This window comes from Tursiops truncatus, chromosome 12, assembly GCF_011762595.2.
Source record: "Tursiops truncatus isolate mTurTru1 chromosome 12, mTurTru1.mat.Y, whole genome shotgun sequence".
NCBI lineage: Eukaryota > Metazoa > Chordata > Mammalia > Artiodactyla > Delphinidae > Tursiops > Tursiops truncatus.
The window spans coordinates 60,719,344-60,743,222 of NC_047045.1; the positions used below are offsets into that span (position 1 = coordinate 60,719,344).

The 23,879-nt window shown below is 39.1% G+C and overlaps 1 protein-coding gene across 1 annotated transcript in view; it reads right to left on the minus strand.

Annotated features, from left to right (window-relative positions):
* The window catches only part of SGK1 (serum/glucocorticoid regulated kinase 1), a 108,373-nt gene that overhangs the window by 29,201 nt on the left and 55,293 nt on the right, over positions 1-23,879 (minus strand). Inside the window, exon 3 of the mRNA XM_033867752.2 lies at positions 1,138-1,213. Coding sequence (XP_033723643.1) covers positions 1,138-1,213 — 76 coding nt within the window. The remainder of the gene's footprint in view (positions 1-1,137; positions 1,214-23,879) is intronic.

Below are 23,879 nucleotides of genomic sequence, written 5' to 3' on the forward strand. Positions count from 1 at the left end.
TGATAATAAGTTTACTGTAAGCCTGGTCTTTGAAAAAAAGGCAGCAGAGTGTTTTTCCCTCTCCAACCCCTCCTGCTTCTGCTAATAGGCATAGTCTCTGACTCTCTTTTATAAAGAAAAGATTAAAGCACCAATTTAGCTCATGCTGCTTCTCAGAGGAGAGCTGCTTCTTCCTAGGAAGAGTGATACAGAACTGAGCACGCAGGTTCTCCATCCCCTTCCCAGCCCTGAGGTTCTCTGCTCATGAGCTTTGGATGTCAGCTACCCTCTTTCAGCATCTGATCTCATCTATCATGTGTGCCCCTCTATTTCATAGGGTTGGCCCAAACACTAAATTAGGTTTTTGTGAACACACTGAGATCTATACAAATATACAAACCGTGAGGCCTAATACAAATATTAGGTATCACCACAATTCTCCACTTAATTAGACCCTATTTAATTAGAGAAGGTGAAAGCTCTAGGATCACCCTCTGAATTATTTTGTTTCTTTTACTGACCCTTCTCTTCTCAGTTCTAGTGTCTTTACTTGGTGTCATTAGGCCTCATGGTTCAATGTGTTTGTGGAAAAGAATGAAAAGATGTTATGTCTTCAGTTTCCTATAAAAACATACCTACCCTTGGTCCGAGTGTAATTTTTAATTACACATGCGAGGCATATTCTCCAATCTCAGAAAGTAGCATTCCTCTGACTGTGATTAGATTTATACTTCGGGATTGATAGTGCAAGTCATACTTGCCCTCCACTGAGTATTTGGAATATGACTCACCTTAGGGTTTTTAATCCCTTCCTTCCTTGGAAGAGACACTTGAATCAGTATATTTGCCCACCTTATCTTATTTCTCTGTCCTCCACTCCAGGAAATAGACTCATGCTTTGTTCCCCCAACACTTGATTATACTTCACAATTCATCAAGCTGTACTTAATGGTATACATGCTTTAGAAATTGAAAAAGAAGATAAAATAAAGAGACTTATAAAAAAGTGATTGTGAAGTACATTCAAGTGTTGGACTATGTATAAAGAAACAAACAAGCAAAACCAAAAATTTCCCCTAAACCTTGCCTTTGTGTGGGGCTTTACCGCCGCATGCTTTCTATATATCACAGGGCCAGAATGTATTTTTCCAATAATACCTGAGTCATCATTAGTCCAGAAGGTTCTTGGGTCAGGCTTGGACAGGATGTTGGCATGATTACATGGCTCTTTCACCTTGAAAACAGAAGGAGAAAAGAAATGATGTGAAAAAATTGCTTCACTGTTTCAGTTGTTTCAGGCCTACAGTTCTACAGAAAAGATTCCAAGGCTGAAACTAGAACATAAAGTGCATCTGTGACCTGATTAGGGTGACCAACCATGCCTGCTTTGTCCAGGACTATGCTGGTGGTGTCACTGAAAGCCCCATATCCTGGGAAACCCTTCAGTCCTGGGCAAACTGGGATGGATGGTGACCCTATGCCTGATGTGGTTTCACTGCCAGGGCTCATGGGGGCTGGAGTTCAGCCTCCTACTTTGCTCCCTCATTCTTGTGCCTTTTGCATAACACAAACTGCACAGCTGGACGCAGAGGCCCTGCATGATTAGCAAGCATTTTCATGTAAGAATATCCATCACATAAAAAGCATTTTGGGGAATCCCCTGGTGGTCCAGTGGTTAGGAATCCGCATTTCCTCTGTGAGGGCAGGGGTTCCATCCCTGGTCAGGGAACTAAGATCCCGCGTGCTGTGTGGTGTGGGCAAAAAAATAAAAATAATAAAATAAAAAGCATTTTGGACTTCTACGTGGCCAAGATGGTACTTTTAGTATATATGCTTGGGAAAACACATAATAAGAAAGAGCTACTTTTAATTCAGTTGCAATTTAATATGAATTCTTCTTTTATAATTATAGCAGAATCTTTCTTTTTAAATAGTAGCACATGCATATATGCAATATGTATTACTTATTCAACCTAAAGACTCTGCCTGGTGCACAGCACATCCAACTAATAGAATCTTTCAATAAATACCAGGGAACAGTAATGATCCTTTTTTTTTTTTTTTGCAATTTTCTATAATTGTGATGTGTGACTTTCAAACATATATTCAATTGGGGAAATATAAATCCTAGTGTTCAAATGGATGTTCCATTTATATATATTTTGTAGTATGATAATTTGATTACTGTGAAAATTCTCTAGTATTTTACTATTTAATGGATAAATTCCTACCATTGCAGCAACAAAGTACTCAAAATACTCGAAGTATTCCTTCCATTGCAGCAAGAATGTCACTAAGTACATTGTTTAGTTCTGTTGACATTTTCTTTCCATAGCAAATCTCTACTGATGAAGGAGTCAGTGCGTCCATTTTCAATCTGGCACAAGCTCTTTCTCTTGTCCTGAACTAATACCAAGGAACGTGTAGAAATCAAGATCTCAAAGGGCTCTTTGCACCCCTATGATTCACAATAGCCAAGAGGTAGAAACAACCTAAATGCTTATGGACAGATGAATGGATAAAGAAAATGTAGTAGACACATACAATGAACTATTATTCTGACTTAGAAGGAAATCCTGTCATATGCAACCACACGAATGAAGCTTGAAGACATTATGCTAAGTGAAATAAGCCAGACACAGAAGCACAAATACTGCCTGATACTACTTATAAGAGGCATCTAAATTAGTGTAAAAGCAGAAAGTAGAGTGGTGGTTGGCAGGAGCTGGGGGAAGGGGAAATGGGGAGTTGCCATACATTGAGTATAAAGTTGCAGTTATGTAAGAAGATTAAGTTCTAGAGATCTGCCTAGCAACATGTGCCTATAGTTAACATTACTGTATTGCACACAAACATTTGTTAAGAGGGTAGATTTCATATTGTGTTCTTACCTCCCCTCCCCCAACAAGAACATCTAGGAATAGATCATCATCCTATGTCTCTTAGTATATCAGATACACACATAAAATATTTCATACATAAATATGTAAGTGGTCTACATTTTATTAATGGATTTCCTGGTAATGTCGTTTGTTTTAATTGATAGGAACCATCATTTTAGGAGTCAAACTGTGATAAAAATTATTAAAATATAAATCTCCAGCAGAAAAAAAAAGAAAGTATAGACCAGCCCCATTCCGTGGATACCAGTTTGAGTGGCAAAGCAAAAACATCCCTCAAATTTCACTAAGCAGCCCCAGTCTAAATTCCTTCAAAGGAATTACCTCTTCCACTAAGTATTACTCCCTTTGTTAGAAAATTCTTTGCAAGTTGAACAGAAGTTTGGATCCTTGAAACTTTCCTCACTGGTTCTAGCTCACTCCTGAGTTACATAGACGAGATCTACTTTCTCTTTGATAAAATAATACCTAGAATATTAGAAAGTAGCTGTTATGTCTCACCTCAGTCTTCCATTCCCAGGTTAGCTGGCCCTCTTTCCTTCCACTGTTCCTCGTGAAATGGTTTTAAGTCTCTTTATTGAGATCACTGTACCCCAGAAGACATCCTCTCTGGCCTGTGAGCTAATCACCTAGGAGCTTCCAGGTCAGGGACAGATAATAGCCCCTGAAATAAGGAATCGGTTTTGAGGAACAACTCCGGAAGGATTACAAACATTATTTCCAGATGTGAGTAATTGAAATGTTTCTAAGAACCTATAAATCTAACAGAGTGAAAGTAAAAAATTCATTGCTATTTAGCCACACTTTTTTATTTGGGAAGTCCTAGTTGATTTTATAACTATGGACCCATTTGGGAAATTTGCCATGTATGAGCATTCTTCCTGCATTCAGCTCTAATTATCTTGTGTTTCTGTGGCGTTTGTGTCAAATAAACATCATTCCTCCAAATATCATTTACTTATGAATAATTCTTTATCACTATTTGTTGGAAAAATCTTCTACATTGTTGAAGTTGTTCCTGTTAAATTCAGAGTCATCAAGAATGACTTCCTGCTCATTGTGTTATTATCATGGAAGTATTATTATCATGCTGTTTTCTTCATGATTCCCAAGCACCAAAGTACCCACGGCAAGTTATCTATAGAGCTCGTGGCGCATATTTTTAGCACAAGTTTATGCAAATTAATTCATAAATATATATATTGCAACTGTTTGTAAGCAATGCCCTAAAACTCACTCCCATAGTTTTAGGTACTTCACAGAAGTAAGAAAAGTCTATATCGGATGTCAGTCCTGCTGGGTCGTCACAAGATCCTTCACAAGAGACTTCACAAGACCCTTCACAAGACCCTTCACGAATCCACAGTGGGCTCTTTGGTTTTTTCCTTCTTTCCCATATCAGGTTCCATGATGTTCAGAAGTAAGCAAGAACACTTTAGAGAAATGAAATTTTGCTTCTCAAATTGCTCTAATAAGACTTTAGAAATGTCCCTTGGACACTATCACAGGATGTAAAACAGTCCTGCAAATATTAATTTTGAATTCAGTTCTGTGTATCTGGGAGGAAGAAAAGCATTCCTTGATTTTTTCTCTTGGATGTGTTTATTACATCCAAAATGTATTTATTAAGCATTTGTTTAAGATGCTACCCGGTTTTTATAAGGACACAAAGGAAACTTGATCATTTGGACTTTATATTCTGATTTGGGAACAGCACATAGACATCCACAAAGCCATAATGCAGCCTGATACTAAATACCTCCAGGGACTTCCCTGGTGGCGCAGTGGTTAAGAATCCACCTGCCAATGCAGGGGACACGGGTTCAAGCCCTGGTCTGGGAAGATCCCACGTGCTGTGGAGCAACTAAGCCCGTGTGCCACAACTACTGAGCCTGTGTGCCACAACTAATGAACCCTGCACGCCTAGAGCCCGTGCTCCACAACAAGAGAAGCCACTGCAATGAGAAGTGCGCCGCAAAAAAGAGTAGCCCCTGCTCGCCACAACTAGAGAAAGCCCGCGCACAGCAACAAAGACCCAAAGAATAAATAAATTAATTAATTAAAATAAATAAATAAATAAAAGTACCTCCAAGAAGAAGTACCTCCATGAAGAAAGTGGTATGGTTATTAATTTTGATCCGGGTTTAAAGGAAGAAGCAATAGTGTAGGCAAAGCTGTTAAGCAAGGCTTCACGGAAGAGGGAGGATTTGACAGGTTTTCAAAATACTGGTGGGACTTCCCTGGTGGTCCAGTGGTTAAGACTCTGCACTTCCACTGCAGGGGGCATGGTTTCCATCCCTGGTCGGGGAACCAAGATCCCTTGTGCTGCGTGGTGCGCGGCCAAAGAAAAAAAATACTGGCAACACTTGGATTGGTGAGCAGCCAGTAGAAAAGTATCCAAAGTGGGCGGAACAATACAAATAAAGGTGTGGGAGCAAAACCTAACAAGGTGTATTTAAGCAACTGTTGGTTGAACAATTTCATGGGAGTAGAAGGCTCCTGGGAGAAATGACTGGAAACTAGGTGGAAGCCAGATAGTGGATAGCTTTGAAAGTCAATGAGTGCTTCACTCTGAGGAAATTCAAGAGCCCTGGAAGTTTGTGTGAGATGCCAGAGTCAGAAAAGACCCAAAGTGAGGAGATTAGGAGGCAGCTGTACCATCAGAAGGTACTGGATGAGAGCAGGGTGAACATGGGGACTGTGGATATGGGCAGGAAGGGATGGGAGTGAAGGGCAGCTGGAATGATTTGGGAAGACTTGATAAATGACTGAACATGAGGGAAGACAGAGGAGTCCAAAATATTTCAGAACTTTGGAACTTGGTGTGTGGTCCCAGCAGTCCACAGTCGCTGGCAGCTAAAGGGACGATTCTGTATTGTGTTTAAGCTAGCATGGCGGGCTTTCCAAGCACATGTGGTCCCCTGTTCATGTGCTAGGTCTTCAGTCCTCCTAGGAGCACTTGCTCATCTCTAACCTCCTCAGACCAGATCCCCTTTGGGTGCCTACTGGTGAGGTTTCACTTACATAGTCATGTGTAAGTGGCTTCAACCTTCGGGCTACAATCTTCCACCGCACACAGGGCAGGATGAGAATCCACCCCCACTATTTCACTAGAGCAGACATCCCACAGTCTGCAGATCTAGTATCACTAACCTCCACCCTCATGAAGATGACAGTTTGGACAAGGACAGCAGAAGTCTGATCAAGAGCTTAGTGGAGGAATCCCATCAGAGATCACAAGTCTTATCATGCAGGTCTCCACAAGCTAGTGACTCATCCTCATTCAGTTGCTTAAGGATAATTACATCCGCATAACATGGAGAATAGGGATTATTCTTGGCCCCTGAAGATACTGTGATGCTAAGCTACTAGATAACTGTTCTTCCTTTTGTGGCTTTAATTCACTTGTGTCCTTACTGGGATTTTATATTTTTCAGTTTAGCCCTTGTGACTGTGAATTGCTAAAGGCAATTTACCACCCCACCCATTTTGCTTATTTATGTCTCCTGCCTGGCCCAGCAAGTGTTTCAGTTTCATAAAGTCAAGATATCCAGGTTAAACCTCTATTAAATTAGATGTTTTCTATATTCTACACCAGTGGTAGAGTTCAGAGGATCAGCGACTTGCGGGGCTGGAAGACACTGTTTCTCTCCTTGCTGCTTACTTTATGGACAAGGAAACTGAGGACTAGAGAGTAATGTAGCTTAAGTTAGTGATTATAGAGTCCAAGTCTCCACTGTTACATTTCAGGATGTCAGTTGAGAGCTGATATTGGTTTCTTAAAACTTGGGTTTATCCTCAATTTTGAAAGTAATTTAATTATACATTTCATTTAGTAAATATTAGTGGATAACCTATGGTATAGGAGGTACAGTACTAGCAGCCACATGCTTAGATGGGAAGCAGATGGATGTGTCCCTGACCTCATGGAACTTATTTTCTAACGCTGGTGATTGAGATGAGCATGAAGGAGGCAAAAAATAAGATGACATGAGTAGGGAGTGGGGCAATATATGGTCATTTTAGATGCTTTAAAGTAGTCCACCTTCTTACATATTTTAATAATATTGCCAGAATCAACAATACACATCTGTATTTGTAAGTGAAAACACAAAGCAAAGCAGGCACATGGAGTTGGTTTGACTGGAATCCAGGTCAAACCTTTATAAATTCTATACCAAAGCATATAATTAAATTCTTAAGTAAAAATTATTTAGGGTCATGGAGTTTGGCGATCAATGTATGTCTACTGACTATGTCATTGATTTGGTAGGACTCAAAAGATGTTAAAGTGGCCAAAGTGAATATATCATAGAATTATAGTATTTTGAGGCTAGAACAGATTTAACAAATGACTTAGTTCAGCTCCTTATTTAATGGATGGGAAAACGGATTCTGAAGGAGGAGGTAAAGTGACCTACAGAAGGAGATACAAAAGTTATTTATATTGCTTATAATACATCCACCATGGTTAAGAGAAACTTCCTTGCATTTATTGTTTATTTTAGATCAAAGTTGATAGAAATAATAAGGTATAGCTGTTTAGAGCATGGACTTTGGAGTCAGACAGACCTGGAATAAAATATGGCAGCCCCACACTTGACTATGCATGTGACCCTGGGCAAGTTACATAATCTCTCTTAGGCTCAGTCTCCTTCCTGGAAAAATTGGCAAAGTTACAGTTAGATTTAAGGTTAGATTTAGCTTCTTCTAGGGTTCATGATTATATAGTCAAACATGTTAACAGGAGTATCATGACTTAGAATGGAGGCTGGAAGGGAGAATCTTCTGGTAGAAAAAGTTTACTGTGTTAACTGAATTATCTATGTGCAAACAATATCGGCAAAAGTAAAAAGACTTCTCTCTAGGCATTGTGCTTGCTGAGCACTCAGACTGGAACTTTCTTTGCTTGGACATCTGCGTAACTTTCATCTCCTTCAGATATCTATCTGCTCACACGTCAGCTCCTCAGGGAAGCCTTTCCCAACACCCTGTTTAAAATGGAAACTTCTTTCCCCTTCCTGCTTTATATTTCTCTACGGCACTTAACACCATCTCATATATAATTGTGTTCTTCATTTTTTTGAATGGTCTCTTGTAAATTTCATGAGTCCTAAAGGGGTGCTTGGCACATGGTAGGCATTCAACAAACACTTGCTGAATGATTGAATTATTAATCTCTAAACAATTAAAAATGAAGACTATAAATCCCACTCAACTTAAGCTATTTGAGTGAAAAGGCTAGTCGTTATGGCAAAATGCAGTGGTTTAAAACATGTGTCTTTATTTCCTCTAGTGTTTTAACCCTTCTAAATTCCTGGTGTTGGGGGCCTGAAGTGATTTAGAGTGGGGTCAGCTCAGAGTAGCTGATGCTCCTGTAATTAATTTGGAGTGAAAGAAACTTCTCCCCAGCCCAGCAGTAAGGCTGGGACCTGATCTGATATTTAGCTCCTGACATTACCATTCAAACCATTTTTTTTCTTTGCATAAAGATGTAGAAAATTGTTTCGGCTATACTCTGCTACTAAGTATATTTATTGGAAAAATGATTAATGATTGGCTTTTCATTTTTCAGGTTATTGTCTGACTAACACACCATGTAGCTGGGAAAAGATAATCTTCAAAACTCTTTGCATAGATTCAGACTTCATTCAATGAATCATTTGGATTTGTCCATGACTGATCCATGTCTAGTCCATGATTAGATTTTTCTTTCCTCCATCTAAGACACATTGCTTTCCAGTGGTTTTCCATCATGACTACACACTATAGTGAGGAACTTAAAAAATACATACCAGTGTCAAGGCCCAACGCAAGAAGAGAAGAGACTGGGGAGTCAGTATATTTTTAAGCTCCCCAGGAATCTCTAACATGCTTAAACAAACTTCTGCCACACAGAAGTAACAGGGATTAAGTGGTATTTATCTACTGTGTACAGGGAAGAGACTAAATATGGCTATTTCAGCGTCACTGTACCGTCTAAAGGTAATATAAAGAATGATTCCCAGGCCTGAGTTAAATGATGACCAAACATTCACTCCTAGGCTTTCTGGGCAAAAGAGAAATGTTTTGAATCTCTCGTTGCAAATGACAGCATATTTCTTAGTATTTTTCTCCTTGAGCTTACCTCCAAAAAGGTATTTGACAGGAGGAGGAAAAAAAGTAGAAATCTGGATCTAGATTTTGTGTGAGGTTCTAGGAGAAATATTTCCATTGCTTACCTATACAGAAGCTATGTCAGATTCAAGGGCAATACGATTATAATTTGTTCTGTGCTATAATTCTAAATGTTTAATTTTATTTTAATACAAAAGGCTGATATTCAATTTTCCAGTAACGCTTTAACCATAGAGTCTAAATTGTCCAATGCCATTGCCAACAAACGCGTGGTTTATTTTTCCCTTTGTGAATGGAACTAGACATCTCCATTTAAGTACCTGTTGTCTTTCTCATGCAGTAAGCTAGCTGTACAGTATTTAATGGTCTACAGGTCTAAAAATATTTCTTATATGCCTTGGCTTGCACAGAGTGCTTCTGCAAAAACAGTTAATAATCTGCCCATCCCAAGAGTCCAGAATGTTGAGTTAATTTTTTACAGAGGTTCCCAGATGTGCTGGAAGACTCACCCATAGCAAATCCGGCCAACAGTTTTTTAGCTCTCATTTGACCTTTCTTGTATCTGATATGAAACATATGTGAAAAACAATACATGACAATTATGAAATGCATTTTTTGCATAAGCAAAACCACCGTGCATACATCTTTTGCAAAGTTTTGAATGGCAGAGATTAAGGTTTTCATTGCGAAACTGTGTTAGCATTTAGCCAAGTTAATCATACATCTTGACAGTAATTCTTTATCCGACATCTTTTTGGTATTCAGTGGGTAGGTCATTAGGCCCATGGAGAAATAAGTGGGAGAATGTCCAGGGAATGAAAAACATCTATATAACTTGTGGAGAAGTGGATAGTTTTACTAAGTACTAAATTTCAACTTTAAGGGGTGCAGGTTCTGACCCCAGCCAGATCACTTGAGCTCTTAACTTCTGGGAAGTAAGCAGACTAACAACGTGAGTCTGTGCGTGTTCCAAGAAGATCCTGCATGAGTTGCTTCCCTTTGCAGGTATTTTCCATATGCAGCTTTACTTTTGCCTTTTCTTTCTTTTTATTTTATTTTTTGGCCGCGCCGTCTGGCACGTGGGATCTTAATTCCCTGACCAGGGATCAAACCCGCACCCCCTGCATTGGAAGCATGGAGTCTTAACCACTGGACCACCAGGGAAGCCCCTTGTCTTTTCTTTCTGTATATATTTTCTTTCCTATTTATTTTTCAGTGTGTTCTAGGAAATCCTTACATGAATTTTGTATTTTATCATTCCTTATAGAGATCCTGTAATATATATGAGATACAATTGTGGATCCAGAGTTTGGCGAAGGATCAAATAGACATCCCAGATAGTTAAAGGCAAGAGACTACTATTGAGGAAGAAATGGTGCTACCCTTAGCTGTCTTAAAAAGGAAGTAAAGGTCACTGCAATCTGGTATTGAAGTTTTCCTAGACTTAGAATATCATGCATTTCAAGTCACACTGTATTTTAGCATAATAATTACTAAAAATTTTTAATGGATGTTACAATGGGCCAGGCACATTAATTATCTCATTATCAGTTTATCCTCAGAACAACCTCTGGGTTGTCTCCTTTTGGGGGAGAAAGGAAGTATGAACAAGTTAACCTTTAAAATCTTATCCAGGGAGGTGACATCAGCCAAATGACAGAGTATGCCCCTCCAAGCTCCTGTACCCTGACAGAAACATCAAAAAGCAAGCAAAAATTGTCAACTAAATTTGTTAAAACTCTGGAAAACAGTCAAAGGTTTACAGTAACCAAGTGAAGACAGAATAAAAGACGGGAAGGGGAAATCTAAAAACTGTAGGAAAGCTTTGCAGAGTTCTTAGTTGTCTGTACCCTCCCCCCTCCCCAGCTTAGTGACAATCTTGAAGAGCCAGCCCTCTGCCCAGCCCCACAACCTGCCTTCTTAGTCCCTGGTCCCAGAGGGTATGTCCCTGAGTGTATGTCCCTTTGAATCTATCTGTGAGCTACCTAAGGACTGCAGTAAGGAGATCATCTCTCACCCAGGCCAGAAAAGGAGCGGACACTGCTGGAAAACCTTGTAAGGAGATAAGTAAGCGGCAGGCTTGTAGGGCAAAAGACTACAATTAAACCCAAAGAGGAAACACATTAGGTTCTATGTGCTTCACATTAACTAACTCACTTTATGCTCATAGCATCCCTATGAGAAAGGTACTATGATCATTATCCCCATTTTACAGACGAGGAAACTGAGGTACCTTGGAAAAAGTAAATGCAGCTAGCAAGTGCAGGCTTTTAATCTCTATACCACACTGCCTCCAAATACATACATACTTGAAGTCAAATGACTTAGATTATAACTATTGTACATGAGTATATTAATCAAACCTTATTTGAAAATTTTATTTGAAATTTATTCTTTTGAATGTTAGGGCATACATCTGCCTTTTAAACCTGTTTGAAAGAGAAGAATAAATGGAATTCATTCTCAATAACATCAGGGTACACTTTCTACAAAGATGGTGTAAAATATATTACTATTTAAATTATTAGTTTGTTGTGGGGAAATAAAGATGATTAAATAGGATACCTTTTCACAAAGTAACGCTAAAAAATTAATTAAGGACAATTCTCCATTTCCAGGAAATAGAAGTTCAAAAAAGGAAAAGAGAGGAAGCAAAAAAAAAAAAAGGCACAGAAAGTATACTTCCTGGGGCTTCCCTGGTGGCGCAGTGGTTGAGAGTTCGCCTGCCGATGCAGGGGACACGGGTTCGTGCCCCGGTCTGGGAGGATTCCACATGCCACGGAGCGGCTGGGCCCGTGAGTCATGGCCAGTGAGCCTGCCCGTCCGGAGCCTGTGCCCCGCAACGGGAGAGGCCACAACAGTGAGAGACCCGCGTACCGAAAAAAAAAAAATAATAATAATATGTATTTGACTCTTCCTCATATAAAAAGACAAGGTTAGCAATGATGGTATTTGGTTAGAATATTCATGTTTCAAAATAAAATTATATTCATAATAATATACAGAACTAATTTTTTATTTGGCAATATTCAATGATGGCAAGGGTTTAGGAAACCTGGTATTCTCATAGGTTGTTCATCGTATTTTAATTTTCAAAACATTTTCTGAAAGCTACTGTAATGTATTTTAAGACCTTTAAGATTCTCAATACTTTTAGGGGCTTACCTGGTGGTGCAGTGGTTAAGAATCCGCCTGCCAGTGTGGGGGACATGGGTTCCAGCCCTAGTCCGGGAAGATCCCACAGGCTGCAGAACAACTAAGCCCATGCACCACAACTACTGAAGCCCTCGCACCTAGAGCCCGCGCTCCGCAGCAAGATAAGCCACTGCAGTGAGAAGCCCGCGCACTGCAACAAAGAGTAGCCTCCACTCGCTGCAACTAGAGAAAGCCCGCGCACAGCAACGGAGACCCAACACAGCCAAAAATAAATAAATAAAAGTTAAAAAAAAAAAGAAGATTCTCAATACTTTTATTTATTTTATTTTAGGTAATTTATCCTAAATAAATAATTCATAAATCTATATGCACAAAGCTGAATTAGCATTGTTCATAATTACAAAACACTGGAAACAACCTAACATTTAATGGGAAAATGATTGAGTAAAGAAAGATAGCCACTATTCACATGGTGCCTCTGAAATGTTTTTGTTGGTATAGAGAAATGCTACCCATATTATGTTAAATAAAAGAAATCACAACATAAAATTGTATTTCAATTGTGTATAGAAGGACAAACAAGTCGATGCCTGAAGCAATGTTTGTTGTTTTACTGTAGTGCGATTATGGATGCTTTTCTTTTGTTTCTTATTTCTTTGCTTTTTAGTAATATTTTATATTATCTTCATAATTTAAAAATTATGTAACATCTATGTCTATAATTCTATCTATCTATCTATCTATCTATTTATCTATCTATCATCTGTCTATCTATCTTAATGCAAACAGAACTGCTTTGTCCATATGTAGGAAATGGAGTATAGGAATGAATGTCCTAATGATGGGAAAAAGCCCTGATATAAAGTGTTACTATAAAAACAACAAACGAAATTATATTCATTTTGAGCTATAATCTCATGCTTGCTTCGGCACAGAATTATTGATGAACGTGAATGCATGTGTACCCTACCTCCAGTCTTCTCTTATAGTTTGGTGTTCTCGAGTTTCTCTGGACTTGTGCAAAGATAAGGCCCTCTAGCACCAATCCATGACAGGTTCATTTTGTGTCATTGGGAAAAGGGAGACAGGGAGTATCAAAGTTCCCCTGTGAAGATTTTCCTTTAAGTTCTAGGGCCTCAATCATTATTTCCATTGCCTACTTTCCCCATGGACCTGGTTCTCACCCAAGGTGAATGAAAATCCACATGCCAGGTCAGCACTTTACTGAACTTCCCAAAGACCCATACTGAATATGCCAGTGCCAGTCAAGGTTACCATTTCTGAAGGTCTGAAACTTCAGAGGGATTAATGAAGTTAATGAACTACAATCTGCATACTTGCATCTACTGTAATCATTTTCAGCCTGATTTCCAAAAAAGGAAAACAATAAACCTGATATTTAAATATAATTCATGCAGAAATAGCTCAAAACATTCTTAAAGGCTCTAAATTTGTTCATAATCACACTGACGCCAAACTAAATTGGCCTAGTACTAGTATTATGCAGCTAGTTTCTGAATTTTATTTTTGGGGGGGGGTGGGGTGGGGCAGAAACTTGCTGGAAAAACATAGAACTGGAAAATTCATCCAAGATTAAATAGAGGAAAAATATTAGAAATAAAAATTAAATAGAGAAACTGTAAAGCTATTTTAACTGTAGTTATAATTTCTATGGATGTTTCTTGGAGAAACTTTATGTATGTCATCTGTGTTGCATTAAAACACCTACTCTATATAGACACACTCATTTAAACCAATCAGTTGCATTAAAAAAAATCTAAATCTAGATTCAAAAATTTGGTTTTTATAATAAAACATTTAAAAAGACCAATATAAAAATAAATAAATGTAGAATGAGAGTATGACGTGAAGGAGGTGTTAGGTGATCTCAACTTATTATTGTTCTGAAAGGTGAATTCCTGGAGTCCATGTTTGGAGACTTGATTGGAGAAGTTGGAAATTGTTTAAAAAATAACCAGGAAAATGGCAAAATGATTCAAGTGTTGGAAAATAAGACCAGGAAGAAAAGTAAACAGGACAGTTATTCATTCTCTTGAAGAGAAGTCCAGATGGCAAATGAATACATTCTTTGAGTGTATGAAGAGCATTTTATAAGGAGGTGGTGGGCTATCTGCATTATATATAAAACAAAAGAAAACAGGCTGGGGTTGAAGTATAAAGGCTTTGTTTAAGCAGAATAAGAGTATTTCTATGTCGAAATGAGATGCAGGTTGAGGTTGTGTAATCTTCTCTAGAGCCATAAAAAATAATTATTGTATGGTATCTTCTTTGGCTGGCTCTTCCTGAAGGAGAGGGATGTGCTCATGTCCCTTCTAGGCCTAAGATTCAGTTCCCTGGAGAGAATCTTCTTAAAGCCAGGGAGTTAATATACACTCTGAAAACAAATTAGCTGAACGTGGTAAACAAAAGGGGAGAAAGCAACTAAGATGAAGATGAAAATGTAGCTTATTTTTAGAAAAAAGAAAAGGGATTACTTAAAAATAATGAAATTCATTATTAAAAGGTTTAGAGAGGTTTTGACAGGAAGGAAGTAGGAAAAAATAACTATTTTAAATAAGAACAAGATCAAGTGTTTCACCTAAATTAGAAACTTAGTATTTCTAATCAACTCATTTTTCCAAACACAGCATCAGGAGACATAACTTCAAAACACTGAGTTTAGGTCAGCCTTGACTTGGAGGCCAGTGCTCAATGTTAACATAGGGCTACAGGTATGAGAGGCTCCTTCGTCAGTCTTAGTTTTATTTTATTTTATTTTATTTTTATGCAGTACGCGGGCCTCTCACTGCCGTGGTGTCTCCCGTTGCAGAGCACAGGCTCCAGACGCGCAGGCTCAGCGGCCATGGCTCACGGGCCCAGCCGCTCCGCGGCATGTGGGATCTTCCCAGACCGGGGCACGAACCCATGTCCCCTGCATTGGCAGGCGGACTCTCAACCACTGCGCCACCAGGGAAGCCCAGTCAGTCTTACTTGATCATTCCATTAGTCTCTGACTTTTCTATATGGATTGTAATATACAGTGAAAGGGTTGTAGTACTGGCAGGTTTGTCCCAAAATAGATTGTGAGTCAGTTATGAAGGAGGGATTCCAGGAACTAGAATTTAAGAGTGAAAAAGTTAAAAAAGAAAATTTACATATGACTCAGTTCCAACATATTTTACATACTATTGGGTACTTTCTCCTCCTATAATAGCTTCTATGCTTCATCCCCAGAGTTTGTTGTTTCTATCAATAGCCCTAGATAAGTGATTTTTAAAAAATCATTAAGAAATAACTATTTTGAAGTAGCTTGCCAGCAACTCAAATATCTGAAATAGCCATTTTCTAAGTATTAAATGTTAAAGTTTTTTTTTTTCTTCACGGGCTCTAGGCACACGGGCCTCAGTAGTTGTGGCACACAGGCTCAGTAGTTGTGGCGCACGGGCTTAGTTGCTCCACAGCATGTGGGATCTTCCTGGACCAGGGCTTGAACCTGTGTCCCCTGCATTGGCAGGCGGATTCCCAACCACTGTGCCACCAGGGACGTCCCATGAATATTAAAGTTTTTTGAGATAATTATAATAATTGCAGAATGGAATGGTTTGCTACCTTTTGAGCTCCAATTCACTCCTCAAAAATCAGGATATTAACTCCCAAATGCTAATGGGATTCAGGTAGATGCCATTGCTGCTATTTTGTTTCCCTAACCAACCCACAGCATTAGAGTTGGACAGAAAAGCACCCACAGTAAGCATCTCCAATGCTGCTGTATTATTTATAAATAAAATCATTGTTGAGTGAGTGCACTCCACTTGTGGGATTCACTTTCACTGACTTTATTTTTGTAAAATAAACTCAATTCCAGTTATATATACACTTACTTTTTAGAAAGGTTCTTTTTTTTTTTTATGTCCGATTGCATGGTCTAAATCTATAGAAATGGCTTGCCCCCAAAATATTCTCTTTTCTCAAGCAAAGGTATACTGAAAGAGTAAATAAGTTGCATGTTTGCAATACCAGAGCATCTAAAATAGAATAAACTTGCCATTGAGAATAGTATACTGTAGGTAATTCACATAACTCAAAATTTTGTACCTGTAAATGTGTGAACAGAAATCTCCCTCACCATAAAGGTCGAATTGTTTCATAAGCTTATATATAGTATATTATAATTTTTCTAATCTAAACATTTTGGTATTCTCTCAAAGATTTACAACTGGGGGATTAAGTATCTTGGGAAAGATGCCTTCAGCTCCATCTATTTTTCATTCTCATCAAAAGTTAGCCGAACCTTCAATAGCACACCTCTGCCTTATCACTGATTAGATTATCCGGAGGAACAAACTGCTCTTTGTAAGCTATGTCTTCAGGGTTTGGTAAATGGACTTTCATTGTGATAAATGTCAGAATATGGATATCTAATAGACATATTGATTGAGAACCTAGTAGCTTCAGTTGAATAGAAAGCCTCCCTCTTAAGGGTGATAGTAATTTCATACATGACTGACTAATGTCTCTAGAATTAAGTCCCCACACTGGCAAAATCCAGTAGAACCTGGACTGAAGAAGAAGAAGCGAAAGTCAATGGACTGAAATAAATCAGGCATCATTTTTTTTTTTTGGGCTAATTAAATTAATTCCCTTTTTTTAAATTAATTCCCTCAAAACTTTCATGCATGATCCTGAGATACTAGCCTGGAAATAATTAGTACTTTTAATTAGTACTACTGGGAAATAAGGCAGACCAGCCTTAAAAAGGGTCTTCAATCTGGAGCACACTAAAGTAAAAGCTTTTTCTAATAGCAGAGTACATCCTACTGATGAACATACAAAATGAGTTATTTTGCAAATTGGAAAGAGCATAACTGAATTCAGAACATCAATGTATTAAGAACGGAGACGCCTTGGAACTCTGGGACCTGGGAATTAGATTGTCTCAGATGTTCACTAATACATTTCTACAACACACGATTCATACAGCAGGTTTTTGGTTTTCTTTTTAACTAGTTAAGCTCTAAATATCTTTAAATACTGAATAATGCCTATTTTGAGGATCAAAATGAAAATGATCACATATATTAGGAGCATGCCAAACAACATATCTGAACATAGTCTAACTGCTGAATACATACTTGGCAAGAAGAGAGCTGGGGTCGCATTACCGCAGATCAACGGTAGCAAGAACATCTGGAATCCTAATGATCCCAGGAGCTCTGGGGCCTTTGGGGGACAGCCATCTGGTGCAGAGGAAATCTAGACAAGTGTCCCACCCAACAGAAAGAGCCTCACTGTGCTGCTGTGAAGAGCAGTGGGCCCTCCTGTCCTCGGATAACACACGAGCTTCTCAAGCAGCGAGTGAGTAAGAGAAATATTTATGAACAGGGGGTTCACTGAGAGGCTTAGATCTAAAACTATGACGGCGTGACAGATAAGAAGTAGTCAGGGATATAATGGTGAAATAAATCTCTTTTTGAAAGGACATCAGCAGATTCTGTTACCTTTATCTAATCTTTCAGCCATTTCTTTTGATAATGTCTGTTTATGGGCTTCTTCAGGCCTCCGTTCTTTATCTGTAAAATGAAGGTGTTGGGCTGTGTGAACTTTATGGCCCCTTCTAATCTCAATATCTCATCAGTTTGTGATTTCACAGAATATACTCCGGGCACAGAGAGAAAGGACTATGGAGGAATAAGGAATGACAGCAAACATGTGAAACTTGCTCTGGGACACCATAGCTCCTGATGGTACCAGATCGTTGGGGAGGAAGGTGATACTCAAAGATGATCTCTCAAATGATGATAGATGTGTTTGGTTTTTGTTTTTTTAACTTTTTAAAAAATAAATGTATTTATTTATTTTTTGGCTGCGTTGGGTCTTCGTTACTGAACGCAGGCTTTCTCTAGTTGCAGTGAGCGGGGACGACTCTTTGTTGTGGTGAGCGGTCTTCTCATTGTGGTGGCTTCTCTTGTTGCGGAGCATGGGCTCTAGGTGCATGGGCTTCGGTAGTTGTGGCACACAGGCTCAGTAGTTATAGCTCACGGGCTCTAGAGCACAGGCTCCGTAGATGTGGCGCACGGGCTTAGTTGCTCTGTGGCATGTGGAATCTTCCCGGACCAGGGCTTGAACCTGTGTCCCCTGCATTGACAGGCGGATTCTTAACAACTGCACCACCAGGGAAGTCCCGATAGATGTGTTTTATAATCCTGTCCGTGTCTTCTTTTCTCTAAACTGCCTACAAACTATGCCCAGCTTGTTGGGTCGTCCCCACATTTAACACACTGTAGGAATCTCTGGTAGATGAAGAGAGGACTTGCCACTTCAGCAGATAAAGATGAGGTCTCCGTGATGAAGAGCAGGGGTACAAGGGAAATGATTGGAGGGCATGGAGGAGAAGGGCAAGCAGTGAAAGTGAGGGAGGAGATGGGGGCAGAAAGCCTTAGTCAAGAGGGAACTGCAGAGTATAAAAACTTGGAGAAGGAAGAGCTTAGGGTAATCACAAGATCCAACAAATGGCCATGCCGGTAGGATGACGTGGAATGGGGGTACAGAGGTCTGATGAAAGAGTTTGAGTAGCTATAAAGCGGGAAACTAGACTGACAACAGTCCCATATGGTAGATCAGCTAAATATGGCTCTGAATCCTGGTTCTGCCACTTAATGTTCTGTGTGAACTTGGACTTGTTAAATAATGTCATGATCCTCATCAGTGAATTGAAAGTAATGATATCTCTTACTTATAGTGCTTGTGGACATTAAATGAGATAATACATGTCAAGTGTTAAAGATACTTATTGGCGCACAGAAGACATTCAAAAATAATCTATTACTTGTCAGTATTACTACTACTATTGTTATTATTAGCCAAATCGTGAGTGTGAATATTGGATTTGTCCAGAATGACTGCTTGTGAAAGAGTAGAGAAAATTATGACATCAACCACCAAAGTGATTAAAGAATAGGAAGAAGTGTCTTGGAGGTTAGTAGAAGATGCCAGTGAAGACTGTGGTTGAGTAAAGGTAGTGAAATTCTCAGAGCCTATGTTAGAGCCAAGCTCTTTACCTCCAGGTAAAGGAGGCTGGAAAAGAGGCCATTTCTACTCGAGGGTGCAGGAGAAGCAGTATCATCTTCCATAGAAAGCCAAGTCTCAGCTAAGACAGTGGTCTCCTAAAGATGTTTCTTTATAGGAAATTTTTGGGTCCAATGCATCTGGGTAATGCTCAGGCTCTTCCCTCTTGGAGATTCCCAGGGCACATTACCCTAACGGAGGCCCTGAGAAATCTAACCTGGCTTTTTCAAAACAAACCCTGTTTGTTGACAGGGTTGGTGACAAACCCTGTTTATTGGTGACAAACCCTGTTTAATGTGTGGCCCATATTGCCATCTTGCGTAACAAGGTGAGAGGGCAGAGGGAGGGTTTTGAGGAAAAGTTGAATGATTTAATGGTGTTTACTGACAACAGTCCCAGAGGATGCTGTAGAAAGGGAAAGTGAGGGGGTTAATGGTGTTGTTGAATAAGAAAAACAGCAGACCAGAGATGAGTGGGATGAAAACTGTGATGGGGACTGAATGTGCTGGGGTGCTTGCTGTGATGCTGGGACTCAGGCATCACTGAATTGAAGGAGGAGAGCAATTAAAGGACAGTGGTCGCAGGAGGATGGATTGCTGATCCAGATGTCTCTCTGACTCAGTGTTGAAATGGAACTTTGAAATAAGGGATAAGAGTGAAGGAGATAGGTGGTCTGGGCCAGTGGTGGAGCTATTTTGAACATGTGAAATTTACCCAATGTTGCTTTATAACCCTTCCAACATTTAGAATGTTTTTTTCTCTTCGAAACAGTAACCTGTCCTTGAGTATGAACTAGATTACACAGTGACAGGCTGAATAGGTATTTCAACTAGTGATAAAAAATCCTTAAAAAAGGGCTTCCCTGGTGGCGCAGTGGTTGAGAGTCCGCCTGCTGATGCAGGGGACACGCGTTCGTGCCTCGGTCCGGGAGGATCCCACATGCCGCGGAGCGGCTGGGCCCGTGAGTCATGGCCGCTGAGCCTGCGCGTCCGGAGCCTGTGCTCCGCAACGGGAAAGGCCACAACAGTGAGAAGCCCGCGTACCGCAAAAAAAAAAAAAAAAAAAATCCTTAAAAAGATTCTCAAATCTTCCAAGTAAAAAAATACTTAAAAGCATTGTTATCAATACATTTCCCTATTTAGCTTTTGTCTTCTGTTATAGGAAATGTAGAATCAATAAGAATGGATGAATATGATAATAATAAAGAATATATGCCATCTTTAATATATTAATGATTAAATTTTAGTTCTAAATTGCCTGAATGGAGGCAAATTGAAAGTAAATTACAAAAGTATAATTGGGGCAATTCGTTATATGCCAAGTTATGGCCTTGTTATTTTCATTCTAATTTATAGTTTTAAAGTCCCATCAGTGATGGAACTAAATTGCTAGTGGTTTTCTAATCTGTGTTATTCATTAACCTTGCACGAAGGAATTCTACTGTCTGGCTTGTTCTCAGAAAGCTTAAGATGCTGCTCATTAATTTATAGATAATTATTATTTATGTTTTAAAAATTCTATTGCATTTTTTCCTTTATAGGTGAAGATAAATTGTCTTGAGGTTAAAATTGAGAAAACTCTAAACAACAATAAAAAAAACTCTAGGAGTTCTGGTTTTATTTATGTTTTAGGCCCTGATAGTTTAATCTTCCAGGCAGCAATTATTTCCTAGAATTAAAGATAAAGACACACCTGCTTGGGATGATCTTGAGATTATACAGAGAATCTGACTTTCCAGAAGGAGCTGCAGTTCAATGGGGAAAAAAATGTCAGTGGAATTATTTTTCTGTGAGAATATTTCAGGTTGCAGTGTAGGTTGAGCAAACAATCTGTGTGGTTTTGTCCATAATAGGTATTCAGGGGAGAGCTAGCCTTCAGAATTGGGGGTAGGAATACTAAAAATTTTGCCCTAGAGAAAAGCAAACTCGAATATTTTTCCTCCAGTTTTCCCACTAGTTTCATTCAAGAGATTTGGAAATGAGACTAAAAATAAGTTGACAGAATACCTTGACTGGTCAAAAGCTCACTTGTTTTAAAAAAGCTGCACTGACACAAGCTTGTTTAATAATGTACTTGTTTTGCAACTTTCACTTCCTATTTTAATTCTCTTTTTGCTGAACGAAAAGACATGGGACACAAGCTTGTGATTAATAAATGTAGTATCCTACGGAAACAAATTACAAAGTAAATAGAAGTAGTACATTGGGCTCACGACACATAGTTCAGAATCACCGTATGACTCTCACTGTTAGATCTGTTTGACTTCTTTTAGGCTTGGGGAGCTAGGAAGAGGTTTGAGGGAAGATGGAAGCAGAGAGAAATGTAGTCAATGTCTGTACATTTTCTCGTTGAAACCATACAGCAACCCTGTTTAGTTTGTATTATTATCCATTTTGTAGGTGGGGAAACTCAAGGATACAGCTGGTAAGTGTCAGTGCTGGGCTTTGAATTGAAATCTGACACCAAAATCATGCTTGATACATACATGGGTCAGAGACAATTATTATTATTTTTTTTATTATTGGTCACTATCAATAGCATGCCCATAGACATGGTGGGCTGACCAGAGTGCTCAGGGCATCTTGTTCTTATGGCCTCTTCTACACCCCGGCCCTCGAATACCCACCCCTCATTCCCTACCCCTACCCCCTTACAGTCCCCCCAAGTACAGTCACTCATGACAGGGAAAATCATTAACTGTTTTTTTTTTTCATTTACTGTTTTGAGAGTACTTCTGTACGGTAGAACTGAAGAAGGGGAAGGAAGTAACGTGTTCCAGAGCAGAGGGGAAAATCCCTCTTTTAATGAGACATCCTGTGTGGCAACTGCGAAGCTTGGATTTCCCCAAAGTGAGGTTAGGGTGGCACGCTGCTGCTTGTCACATGGCCTCAGCTCAAAGTGACATCTGCTGTGGACTTTTGTAAAATTTACCTATATATGGCCCATGCAAAGCCACAAACACGGAACCCAAAATGGCATTCAACCCTGAGAAGTTCCTCAGAAAGAAATAGCAGTTTTTTATGCATTAAGTGTATGGTGTATGCCACCAGGAGGAAATGAACCCTCTGAGCTTAAACTTGCCTGTCCTCTCAAAACTGAAATATCAAGTTTCGTGGCTGAGATTAATAAGACTACGGTTATTTGTGTTTGGATGTGAATGTAACTTGACTGATTGGGAAAGCAGGTGCTGGGTTGATGCCCCATCCCTGAGACCCATGAGTCATGTCATTGATTTACAAGCTGTCCTTACCATGAAAATGAAAACCAGAGCCAACTTTATGTCATACAATTTATGACAGTCACTGAAATTATAGGTAATTTCAACCTATGCATTTGTGAAACCATCTATGCCATTTGCACTTTAAACATCTTTTGTACTTTGTATTTCTGACTTGTCGAAATAAATATTATCATCCATAATAACCATTACCAATCCATTATGAGACTTCATGAAAGTACATACAGCTTTTAGACTTAATCCATGAAATAAAGCCTCATGACTCCTCCTCGTATCTTTGATGAACAGCCGAGTGCTCATAGCTGTTATGATTTCAGTTACGAAGAAAATTGGAACTTTCGCATTCTTCAGTGGCTAAAAATCACTAAAAACCTCCCCACTTCTTCAAATGTTGTTACTTTCTTCTCCTTGTGTGTATTGCAAACCATGGATCTGATTAGAGTAGCTGATTAGAGCATTGTGCTAAAAGACCAAGGCCCCTTGTTTAAGCCCAGGGAAGGTCAGTCAGATTAACCCTCCAAGTCTACTGAAAATTTGTTCTATTAGTCTTCTGTGAGATTAGGCAAGACAGTATGAGCAGATCAGTACAAATCCAGCTTTTAGCACTAGGAACCACACTCAGCGTTGATACAAAGTCAGTGGTATCATCTTCCCATACAAAGACTGATGACACTGGTGCAGATGCATTTTACAAACATCCACTCTCCTTGGCTTTTTACAGCTTTTTGCTTACACATGTACAATCAGCCCCAACAGAGAGAACTCCTTGACTCTGATCCACGTGGGCTCTGCCTCTGCAAGACACAGTTGGATTCCTCAAGTCAAACACAAAATGGCTTAGAGCATGTGAGCATGTGATCACACGTATCCTCTCTTTCTGTCTCCTTCTCCCTCCAACTACAATCCTCTTTGAAACTTTTCAATTCTCCCACATCTTAATTTTACCTTTTTTTTCAGTCACAAAATAACAACAAAGTTGGCAAATGACAAAGTTGGTTCATGGTTTCAGATTCTCATCCTCCCTCCCCATTTTAATAATGAGGGAATTTTTAGTAAATTGGTTAATGTTATCCTTTTCCAAATCTGGAACCTTTGTTTTTCTTTGTGAAATGAGAATCAAGCTTATTGTATTAAATCTCAAGCATATTTATCCTCAGCAGGGTCAGAGCCATAAACCTTAATCCAAAGCCATAAATCTCCAATGGAAGAATTTCTGGAATTTGACTCTCTCCTATCCATTCTTTATGCCTAATGATAACACTGTTGTGATGGAAACATTTCAATGGATCTTTGTTTCCTGAGGATAGTTATAAATTATTTAAAATGCCTTGTGAAAAGCCTTAATGATCTAAACTCTTTGTGTCCCAGTTCAGCTTCATTTCCCTTGCTCCAAATTTACTCTCTCATTTGAGTTCTCCAGGCTT